This window comes from Rhamphochromis sp. 'chilingali' (genome assembly GCF_963969265.1).
Source record: "Rhamphochromis sp. 'chilingali' genome assembly, chromosome: 2".
Classification (NCBI taxonomy): domain Eukaryota; kingdom Metazoa; phylum Chordata; class Actinopteri; order Cichliformes; family Cichlidae; genus Rhamphochromis; species Rhamphochromis sp. 'chilingali'.
This window is the reverse complement of record NC_137930.1, coordinates 14,911,636-14,923,920: the sequence shown is the minus strand read 5'-3', so window position 1 is coordinate 14,923,920 and position 12,285 is coordinate 14,911,636. Positions and strand designations below refer to the sequence as shown.

The 12,285-nt window shown below is 39.5% G+C and overlaps 1 protein-coding gene across 10 annotated transcripts in view; it reads left to right on the top strand.

The window, feature by feature from the left end:
• Nucleotides 1–12,285, top strand: part of mast4 (microtubule associated serine/threonine kinase family member 4) — a 101,456-nt gene that overhangs the window by 30,395 nt on the left and 58,776 nt on the right. For 2 of the 10 annotated variants that reach the window (XM_080868079.1, XM_080868078.1), the window contains exon 1: nucleotides 6,413–6,513. The exons of 7 other annotated variants lie outside the window; for them this stretch is intronic. In XM_080868079.1, coding sequence (XP_080724205.1) covers nucleotides 6,475–6,513 — 39 coding nt within the window. In that variant the 5' untranslated portion in view covers nucleotides 6,413–6,474. Of the gene's footprint in view, nucleotides 1–6,412; nucleotides 6,514–12,285 lie in introns of those variants that run through there. One more of the 10 variants, XM_080868086.1, reaches the window with a different exon arrangement.

The window sequence follows — 12,285 nt, the reverse complement described above, 5'->3', positions numbered from 1 at the left end:
TTGTTTTTTTTGTTTTTTTTACTTCGTCTCCATCTATTTGTTTTCTATCTGTGCAAAAAAGCACCTTCTTTGCACAGATGACCTCAAGATCTCACAGCAATGTTTTACCCCTTTACCTCACTGGATTGCTGTTATTGGTCTTTGCCTTTTCTGTCCATCATGGTTTTCCATCATTCCCCTGAGTGTGCATGGTTTTTTGAGTAGCGTGGCCCATCTCTCTTGACTGTGATGCTCTTTGGCAGAAAATCAATACCTCACGTCTGGTGTGATATGGAGATAAGACTGTCATAATCCTGATGTTGTGCCTTTGTGGACTCTCGTCAGTCACTGATGTCCTTTACTGATATCATTGTAGTTGGAGTAGTTTGTGTTTGCAAAGGAAGGAAATGCAGTTTATGTCAAGGCACACAAGGAAGAGTTGTGCCATAAATAGAAAATTACAGATGTTATTGTCTATTGTAAACCAGATGCTGAGATGTTTGTACTTCCTTTTTTTGAGGACATTGAGCGACGTATTGCTTTCTCTACCTTTCTACCCAAACCATCACAGCTGGTATGTGCGGTGATGATTTGGGTTACCACAACTCTCTTACTGACCAAAATCTACACTAAACCTGAATATAAATAACCAACCAACCGCCCAAATTAAGCTAAGGGAGAACCCAGCTACCCTTCGAAGGAAAACGGATTTCCACAGCTTATATCTGCGACCTCATTCTTTTGGTCACTACCCAGAGTTCATGACCATAGGTGAGAGTAGGAACGTAGATTGACCTTTAAACCGTTAAATTTCATCTTATGAAGGGATTTGTATTTGTATTTACATGGTCACTCAGTATTGTCCAAATTAAATAAAATAGAGAGGAATTGAGTGGCTTCTGTTTCTTGTTGGTCACCTTTTCCCCTTGTTTTAAAGGTTTAAGGCTTACTTAATTCATTCACAGGTTGTCAGTTTTGGGCCTTAGTATGGCTGACACTGATTTGTATGGAGGGAATATACTCTTTCTAGTCTTACTGCTTTCTTCACATGCCATGTCCCTCCTCTGCCTGCCTTATATCTGCAGGTTACCTATTGGTCTGATAAGCCCGGGCAGAGCAGAGGCTGTGGGTCACTCAATCAGCACTCTCAGTGCCAGCTCTCCCTTTTTTCTCCAAAGGTAGTGAAAACAACCTCAGCTGTCCACCTGCCAGGAGGAAATGAGTCACAGACAACCCCTGGACTTTTCCCAGAGGCTTTTCTGTAGCCCTGCTCTGAGGCCATTGGCTCAAACTGTCTGCCTCAAAACCTCAAAACCCCTAAACCCATGTCAAAGCAGCTTTACTTTGTCTGATTTTATTTTCTGAAAGCTGTCCACAATGGGCTTTTTGATTTCTATTTATTTTAGAATTTTATAAGTGACAATTTAGGCATTTATATTCGCATCTATACTGTGTCAATGACACAGTGTAATAAGTAGATAATAGAAATGTTCTTTTTAAGAAACAGTTTCACATAATGTTTAGATTGGTGTCTTCAGAGTTTTTATATAACTATAAACTATAACTGTACATGTGTACTTTAAACCAGTATTTGGCATTTTCCTTTCCATAATTTGAATTTGCAATTGAAGTCCTTGGACAGGACCTATGAAAATCAGAATTATTGCCTGATGTTATTTGTCTGATCTCTTCACTTTCTTCTTCTTGTGCACCTCTGGGCCACTTCCACTTTTGTTCTCATCTTTTGAAATTGCTTCTAAGAACACTTAGTGCATTTCTTGGACTCTTCTTCTTGAGAGAGAGAGAAAGAGAGACTGAATTTCTCAACTTGGTTAAATCAACTCTTTTATTTCAGTGTCATTGTGTGCAAGAGAATAAACAATGGCATGCAACAAGTCTTTGGTTTGTTTTCATAGAATGTTCTCAGACGTCTCAGGGCGTTACAGTAGAATTCTAGGTAGAATGAGCATGCTCCTGGATGAAGTTGTGATCTGATGTGCTGAATTTGGGCTCAAGCTATGGACTCTTCCCTTGAAAACTCTAAAGAAGAGAAAAAAGGCTCACAGAGGGAACTGAAAAAAGCAGAAGCACAAAAAGTGGTGCAGAGGTGCACAAGACAGCTGTCACAGCTGGAGAAGGTGCAAGGGAATTTCAGACAGGTGACCCATTATGTCAACTTTTACATGAGATTACCTTTAAAACTAAGAGTTGCTTTTGAGAGCAGCGTTTAGAGACAACGTGGTTGTCTTTTAATGGAACATTATTGGCCACTTAATTCTGGTGTACTATGTAATACTTGTTGCTTGGACAGAAAAATATGGTAAGCAACAAGTTTAACATCCAGTATGATGGAAAGCAGTGTAAATGTGCTTGTGAAGATAAATTAAAGATGAGAGTTGCTCCTTGTATTTATCAAAATTAGGGCTGGGCTATATCATACCGTTCACGGTAATACCGGTGTAATGTTGGGCAACGATAAGAAAATGAAATATCGCGATAGAATATGGGTAAAACGCGCGTGCGCAGTGCCTTTGTTTACATATGCACATGGTGGTGACGCAGAATGAGAAGAGGGAAAGCGGATTGTTGAATGAAACGGATGAACCAGAATTGGTTTGTAAAAATGCTGCAGCTTCAGTGGTGTGGAACTGGTTTGGCTTTCATCCCTCAGATATACAACAAAGCACTATTTTTGGTAGCGCATGCTAGCGGGCCGTCGTTATTACCGTGTTTTTTGGAAAATACGGCACACTTAAAATCAATGCTTTGATTTTTCTGAAAATCTACAGTGTGCCTTATACCCCCGTGTGCCTTATGTATGAATTCTGGTTGTGTTTACTGACCTCGAAGCGATCTTATGTACACAGCGCTCGAAAATCTGTCGCACCGCTTGATGGGTTGTCGGAGCATTACGGCTATCGTAGGCAGGAGCCTGGCGGAGTCATACGTACTGTGCTTCAACATAATATTGTGTGTGTATAACCTCTTTAAGTTTTGTGGATATTCTACATGGTTATGCTGAGGATATGTTGGCCGGTTTCCACTGGAAATGCCTTTTGGGTAAACTGTCAGCAAGGAATTTGCATTTGCACTGTTAATTTTTTATATAACTTTAATGCACTTAAAAAAGCTGCTTGTGTAAGTGAAAATATATCGATTTTTTGGGTTTTTTTTTTTGCACTAATAAAGTTGTGGAGTTAAAGTATTTTCTCTAGTGTCAATTATATTGTCAGTTATATTGTTATCGCAAATTTTCGAATGTATATCGTGATAAATATTTTTAGTCATATCGCCCTGCTCTAATCAAAATATTTGCTAATTGTCTGTCAGGTGTTGTCATTGGGTGTTGCTTAATTGTTTTGACATTCATAGCTGCTGAGGTTGTTTCAGTGGCTGTGTACGATAGAAAAATCTGGGCTTTGTGCACTAAATAAGACAAATGACCCCTCCCTTGTGTTTCTGCTGCCCTTCATCTTCATTGTGAGCCCAATGTGGAATTTTCTTAATTGTTCCTTCAAGCAGTCACAGACTGAGCAGCGGCTTGAGACATAACAGGATTCTTTAATTCCCGCAGGTAATCTGGAGGCCATTGTTCAAGCTGAAAAAGTTGACTACTGTAATCCTTGTCCTCTGAGCTATTATGGGGTTTATTCAAAAACAACCTGATTACCCGAGCACAGACCTGGACTTTTTGGTCTCTTCCTTATCAGCACAGTAGTATTTAGTATTTAGTATTTATTTATTTATTGTCATTGTCAAGAACAATGAAATTGCGTTTGGGGCTTCCATACAACCCAAAAAAAAAAAGAAAATAATAAATACCCCTTAAAACCCAAGTGTACATATTTAACCCAGTGTGACTCCAATGCAATAAGACAATCCTTAGCAATAATGTTCGTAGAAATTCAGACAAAGACCTGAGAAACATGACAAAATACAACAATGCAACCCATTCAATATTATTGTACTGTGAGATATGATATCAGATATGATAGTTATCTATTTAAGAAAGAGGGGGGGGGGGGGCAGGAGGGGGAAGAGAATAAAGATATGATGCACCAATGCAGACCAGTTCATTGCTATTAAGAAGTTGGATATGGTTATTGTCCGTGAGAGGGGGGCAGAGAGTTCAGGAGCCTCACAGCCTGTGGATACAGGCTGTTGGCCAGTCTGGATGTTCTGGCCTGTATAGACCTGTACCTTCTCCCTGAGGGCAGCAGATGGAAAAGGTGGCGCGCAGGGTGATGTTGGTCCCGCAGGATACTGTGCACCCTCCTCAGACAGCGAGTGGGGAAGATATTACTGATCTCTGGCAGACTTGTTCCAATAATTCTGCCAGCTTCTTTCACCACCCGCTGGAGTGCTTGCTGATCGGCCTTGGTGCAGCTGGGGAACCACACTAGAAATCCATACGTCAGAACGCTGCTGATGGCACAGTTGTAGAAGTTCAACATCAGAGATCTGGGAATGTTTGCGCTCCGCAGTCTCCTCAGGTAGTAGAGGCGCTGTTGGGCCTTCCGTACAACTGAGGTGATATGGTTGCCCCAGGACAGGTCCTCGGTCACAGTTACCCCCAAGAATTTAAAACTGCTCACCCTCTCCACCGCCTCACTGCCAATGAAGAGAGGCAGATGGTTGTTATGACCCCTCTTCCGGAAATCTACAATGATCTCCTTGGTCTTTTTGGTGTTTAAGACCAAGTTATTGTCGTGGCACCATGACTCTAGTTGTTGCACCTCTGTCCTATAGTTTGTCTCATCATTGTTGGATATAAGTCCGAGCACTGTAGTGTCATCTGCAAACTTAACAATGAGATTGGACGCGCAGGAGGAAATACAGTCATGGGTGAAGAGAGTGTATAGCAGAGGGCTCAGAACACACCCCTGAGGGGCACCGGTGTTGACCACAAGGGTGGAAGAGGTGTTCTTACCCACTCTGACACTCTGTCTACGGTTAGTGAGGAAGTCCACAATCCAGTTGCACAGAGAGGAGTTAAGTCCCAGTTGGTGGAGTTTGGGACGGAGTTTGTATGGCCGGATGGTATTAAAAGCCGAGCTGTAGTCTACAAAGAGGAGCCGTGCATAGGTGTTCCTGTGTTCCAAGTGCTTCAGTAATGTGTGCAGCACTGTGGCGATCGCATCCTCGGTTGACCGTAATACAAATGACTGCTGCCCCCCAGCCCCTGCACCAGTTCATCAGCTTTCTGTTGTACAGGTTTCAAGATGAGAAAAAGTTGATGTAGTGGTCACCTGTGCGACAATCCCTTGCACCTTCTCCACCAGCTGTGGTAGCCATCATTCCAGGCGTTAGTCTCTAAGATGAATCTTTTGAGCTTGGCTGGAGATGAGGAGAATGGAAGGGGCCCACTTAATATTCACAGAGCAGTACCACAGTGAATGGAAATGAGTGAGAGAGGGTGATAAAGAGGAGGGGGGCCACGAAAAACACAGACTGAAACAGAATGCAAAATTGCAAGATCAAATTGGCAGCGTGGTACATGGAAACAACTTATTTTACAAATGCTAATAATTCAGGATGGCGTGGAGACATGGAGTTAGTGAGTGTGAAGATCTGTGATCACTTACCGACTGCCTCAAAACTCATTTCTTTGGAGCTGTACCAGTGCATGAAATTGCTGGAAATTGACACTGGATATATGTAGCAGGTTGTGCTGGCTGATTTCTGTATTGGGTTCTTTAGAATGAAGAATGCATTGCATGCGTGCGAATTGGCTTGCATTTTTGCATTTGTAACATTTTCACATCTAGTTTAAAATGGTGTAGTGCAGCAACAGTATACTTTACAATGAGGCTGGTTGTAATTTTCCCTTTTTTTTTTTTCTTTTTTTCCCCCCCCTCTCTTTCCCCTCCCTTGATGCATTGCTTTTCTGTAGCCCTCTCCTTTTCTTTCACACCAGCTGCAGTGTCAGCTATCATGTTTGTTTTTTGGTCAATGGCCTAACCTTCAGGTGAGTAATCACTGACTGCAATAAGTGAGGACAGTTAGTCCTACATACTGCAGCCAGGATGCCAGATTCATTGTTGAGTTTGGAGCAGAACAATGCTGGAAAGGATATCCTCTCATTTTCATGGTCATCTAGGGTGCCCAAAAAGCATGGCTGCTCAGAGAAATGAGTCTTGGGGCTCCCATATGCCCCCGGCACCCACCATACCTCCCATTCACTCCCACCAGTCGCTACGCTAAATTAGAACTGCCCATCTTCTCTCTGACTCTCCCCTCACGCTCTCTCTCCCTCTCTTTCTTTCTCTCCCATTTTCTTGCTCTGTCTCTCTCCTTCACTCCTGAAGTTGGAGAGCTGAGGAACAAGGGGAGGTGTCAGCTGACTGCCCCCCTCCAATCAGATAAGTTCTGATGGAAGTGTTTAGCAGCTGCTAAGATCAGATTTAGCCTGAGGGAGGGAGGGTGCAGGGAGGCGAGTCAGTGCAGCATGGCTGTGCACCGGTAAGGAGGTATGATAAGTCGGGGCTCTGTACCATGGACGAGCCCAGCATTCTGAGGAGACGGGGGCTACAGGTAGGAAAGCAAATCAAGCTATGCCTACATGTGCTGCTGTGTCTGTTGGGACTTTTTCCCTGGATCTGCATGTTGTTTGTGAGGCTTCTGCATTGGTTGCTCTTTTAACAGAGCACATTCAGGACTTTGAGACCTTTCTGCTTTAACACTTGGCATATTGATGCATGCTTGTGTGTGAGAGAATCTCTTGGCAGGACTGTCTGCACATAATTCACCATAGCAGTTGGTAATCCTTGTGTCTTTTTTTCTCTGTAAAGATTTGTAAATAATGGTTCACGTGGCTGTGTTTTCATCCAAGCTGTGTTACTTCTTAAACAACAAATCAATTCATTTTCACATTTTATTTGTGTTAGCTGTTTGAAAGGGGAAACAAGAGCTACATGTACTTGGTGAAAGATTGATTACTGTATGTTTTGAGAGGGGGTTTCTTGTGGATTATTGCATTGCAATTGCACACACCTGCTGCTATATATATCTATATATATATATATATATATATATATATATATATATATATATATATATATATATATATATATATATATATATATATATATATATATATATATATATATATATATATATATATATATTTTAGTATTTATTTTAGCACTATTTATATTATTATATTACTATTTATTACTTTATTGTTAGGGCTGTTTTTGTTGTGCATCTGCACCTTATTGTTGTCAATGTCTACGCATGGGACAGTGTGAAACGTAATTTCAATTCCTTTGTATGGCAAGTACATTTGAAGAAATTGACAAATAAAAGTATTCTATTCTATTATTGACTTTCTATGATAATCGAGCTCATATTGAGGCTTTTTCCTTGTTGTCAGAAATCATGATTGAGGTGTGAGCAGAGATCAGGACAATAGTCAAAACAAATGATGTATTTTAGTAAATTATGTTTGCCAACACTGCAATACCATAAGATAAAAATGAAAAAGTAAAGACATAGGGGATGCATGTGTGTTTTATAGCATATGTCATATCATTTTTAATCAAAGACCTTTTAAGCTTTGTTCATTTTCTTCCACCAACCCCACAAACACTGCAGCAGCTGCTATATTTTTTATCTTTAATTAGGCTTAATTTATAATTTTGCTTACTGTAGCTAGAGTCAGGTACAGAGTAATTGGGAAACATTAAAAAAGAAAACTGCTTTTTTAAAACTTGTACATGTGTTTTGATTTACAAACTCTGTGTAATCCATGGTAATTATGCTGTTCCATGGCTGATGAATTTAACCAGTAAAACTGCTTTCATAATGTGACATAAAAAAAAACATACTGAGAATATTTTGCAATTTTTCCTCCTTAAAAAATTTAATTTATTTAGCTTTTGAGGAAGCCTTAAGAAAGAATCTCTAAGATTTGACTTTTATACTCACAAAATTGGTGTCAATGTGTTGCTCAGTGATTATGGATCTTTTTGAAAGTTAGACAGCAGAAATACTGATGTTTAATTTAAACGAAAAAATTTTCAAGGTCTTAATGAGTTTCTGTGGAGAAACCAATAATACTTTGTTTAATTTTTCAAAAAGCTTCCCAACAGTAATTTTGTGCACAGTTGCCCTAATCTCTCTGTTCCTTTGTGGCAAACCCCTACCACCTCCCCCCTTCTTCCACACAAGCCTTCTTTATGTTCCCTCACATGCACCAGCTACACCAAACACAGTGGACTGTGGGTTAGGCTGCGGTGGCACTCTATCTTTCACATTCAAAAGGAAACACGGAAGTTTGTCCGCGCTGCAGTTTCCCCATTCATTCCCAGACAAGGAAGGGATGACATCATTCCTTGATTGTTGAGTGTAAAAACAGGACTTCAGAGGTTCAGAGTTGGCCAGATCTTGCTAATTCTGTTTTCAGTAGTTTGAATTTATTAAAAATGTAATTTAAAAAAATTAATAATTCTGAATTTAATGATTCTTTTTATTTTACACAGCATGTTTCTGGCCCCACACACACCAAAGGACACACAGTGGACCTTGTTTTTACCTTCGGATTAACCATTGATTGTTCCGAGGACACTTTTATTTCGGACCATTGTTGTATTCTTTTTAACTCGTCTTTCCATCTGTCTCTCTTCTGTTTAGCTGACATGTGATTAGCTCTCGCACCTTAAATTCCTCTACTGCTGCTAAATTTTCTGATGTTTTTAATTTAGTTTTACTTTCCTATAACAGTTAGATTTATTAACAAATCTTTTTAATAATCATTGTCTTTCTATCTTAGATAATTTTTGTTCTGTGAAAACCAGACTAGCTTGTGTCTCAGTTGTCCCCCAGGATAAATGACAGCATTCGCCGTTTAAAGCGTTCCAGCCGTAAAGTTGAGCGTTTGTGGAGGAAAACTTGTTTAAATGTTCATCTCCTTCATTTAAAGGACTTTTAGTTTCTCTTTAGTTTCTTTTTCAGTTCGAGATGTGAGGGCTGCCTATTTCTCAGACCTAGTCTCAAAGAGCAGAGGTAACCATGCTCTTTGAGAAGGTACTATTTGTCCAGTATCCCTTTTAAATGTAGACCTTAAAATAATCTGCAAAGCTCAATCTCAAAGAGATTAGAGAAAATAATCCCCCTCTTAATTCATCCTGAACAAACTGGTTTCATAAAAGGTAGGCACTCATCAACAAATACAGATTACTTAATTTGATAGACTACTCATACAGTAAAAACCTTAAAACTACAATATTTTCTTTAGATGCAGAAAAAGCATTTGACAGAGTTAACTGGAAATTTCTATTTGCAACTTTACACAAATTTGGTTTTGGATCCTCTTTCATTAACTGGTTAAAAATATTATACAATTCCCCAACAGCTTCTGTCAAAACAAATGACCAGACATCCTCCAGCTTCTGTCTCCTGAGGGGCACCAGGCAGGGATGCCCACTCTGCCCTTCATTCTTTGCAATTTTTATTGAACCACTAGCAGCAGCAATTAGACAGAATTCAGTAATTAAGGGCATAAAATGCAAGAACGTGGAACATAAAATCAGCCTTTATGCGGATGATGTGTTACTCTTTCTCCAAAATTCACAAACCAATATCTCTGGGGTGATTGAATTGATAAACTCTTTTGCAAGAATATCACATTACTCAATTAACTGGTCAAAATCTACAGTCCTACCGATTAATTGCTCCCTCCATAATTCCTCTTCTACACCACTGCAATCGGGAAATATAAAATATTTAGGTATTAATGTTTCTCCCAAGCTTGCAGATCTAACTAAATTAAACCATATCCCACTTTTAAAGAAGGTAGAAGATGATCTGGCTAGATGGAAATGTCTACCCATATCACTCATGGGAAGGGTTGCCGCTATAAAAATGATGGTCTTACCAAAAATAAGTTATTTATTCTCAATGATCCCAACTAAACCGCCACAAGATTGGTTCGGATCTCTAGATTCATTCATGTCCAAATTCCTTTGGAAAAATAAACCCCCACGTATAAGCTTAAAAACACTACAAAAGACCAAGGATAGAGGAGGATTAGAACTACCTAACTTTCAGCACTACTTCTTAGCCAACAGGCTTCAGTTTATCTCAGGATGGCTAAAACATACCCTCTTAGATGAACCTTGGCTAGATGTAGAACAAGCACTTTGCAATAATCTAGAGATCTCAGACCTACCATTTATCAGCTCAAACATCCAACGACATGAATGCTTTAAAAGCATCAACATCAGCTCTTCTCTGACAGCATGGTGGGAGTTTCTAAAATTGACGGAGTCTTTATTAATCCCATGCAAACGTACACCTATCTGGAACAATAATAATAAAAAAGATTTAAACCGGGTCAAGTTGAACTACAAACACTACAAACAAGTGTGGTTCAATTTCTTACTCTTAAAACCCCAAAATTACTTTCCAAAATATACAGAATGCTTTCTAAAACAGAGGAATCAATATCACTTCCTATTGCAAAATGGGAAGCGAATTTATCAGTTAACTTAGACCTAAACTTCTGGTCTCAGATTTGCTTAAAAACCTTTCATTTAATTAGAAATCCCAGTCCTTAATTAATTCAATACAAAATACTACATAGAGTGCACTATACAGGTCATCGGATGTTCAAGATGGGCTTTACATCTACCAACAACTGCTCACACTGTCAAACCAATTCACCGGACTGCAAAGTGAGGGGTGTGTCTGTGCGCAGCTTGTAGAAGTGAGGGGTGTGTCTGTGCGCAGCTTGTAGAAGTGAGGGGTGTGTCTGTGCGCAGCTTGTAGAAGTGAGGGGTGTGTCATTACGCAGGTTGTAGAAGTGAGGGGTGTGTCTGTGCGCAGCTTGTAGAAGTGAGGGGTGTGTCATTGCACAGCTTTTAGAAGTGAGGGGTGTGTCTGTGTGCAGCTTTCAGAAGTGAGGCGTGTGTCTGTATTGTGTTACCTGTCCATAGCTCTCCTGGTAGTTTCCATGTCTATATAGCTGCCATGTTTCTTGCCTTACATAAAATTTGCTGGAATTCTCTTGATTTTATTGATGTCTATAGCAGCCACACTTGCCCTTCATCTTGATTAGGATCATTCTTTCAGAAGCTCTGGCATTGCATTGTGAGTTTTACTGTACTTCTGACATCCATCTAACACCACCTCATAATAAAAGGGCCCAGTAGAAATGCAGTGACATTGTGTGCCTCCAAAGAGACGTTTGTGTGAAGTGGTGTGAGCCAGCTGGTGAGATGCAGCCTGGCCAACAAATTATGACCGTGCCGAAGCAGAAAGTCCATTTGCTTTCACATTTTGTGCATTTCATTAAAGCTTACCCATGAATCCTTTTTATATTAACATAGCTATGGATAGACATTATACTCCATGAGAGCAGTAAACACTGAAATATTTTTTTCCCTTTATTTGCTAATTTCTCAAAAGCAGAAGTACTTTAGTGAAGTGCCAAAGAGAAAGCTCTTATGATGTTTTGCTAGAAGACGCAAACAGCTTCTCTGCTAAAGTGTCCTTGTGCTAGAGTACTTGCGTTTCGCTATGAATGAAGTCACATTAAGAAATTTTTTTTCCCCTTTAAACAAGAACAACCACATAAAATCATTACTGAGAAATAGCATTTGAGGAAGTATAACTCCAAATGAGCAGTTAGGAGACATACTGTACAGTAATTTATCAGGGAGAAATTTTGTCATGGTGACCTGAAAACTTTATCTTTTAAACTTTTGTTCTGAAAGGCACAATTTCTCTAAAGGTTTGTGGTTTATAACAATTTTTCAGTCCTTTCATTTCTTGCTTTAATATATATCATGTAGCATTAGCCTCTACTTTTACATTTTTCCAATGCCCTTACAGTAGGCCTACCTACTGTTTAAACTCAGCTCATGTCTTTTGTTATTTTTGCTTGCCAGTCCTTTCTCATCTCCAGCTGTTCATACCGTCTTTTGTCTGAGTTTGTACATCACGTCCATCATCTGTGTTTGCTCCTATCAAACATCAACAAACCATTCCACTTTAAATATTGAAGGGAGCAATGAGCTATATGCAAATCCCAGTTACAAATGTGACATGGACACTTTGGGCATCTTTTTAAACAATCTGAAAGGCAGTAACAATGACAGCAGCAATTAAACTTGTGAACAAAGAAATGTTCTTATTATATTATATCAGTAACTTTAACTTTTATGTTTTAAATTAAGCACTGTTAGCAGATTAGCACGCACAGATCTCTGTGTTGTTTTGAATATACAGGGTGGGCCATTTATATGGATACACCATAATAAAATACTTGTAAATAACTCATGAAAGAATAAAGTTACGTTGAAA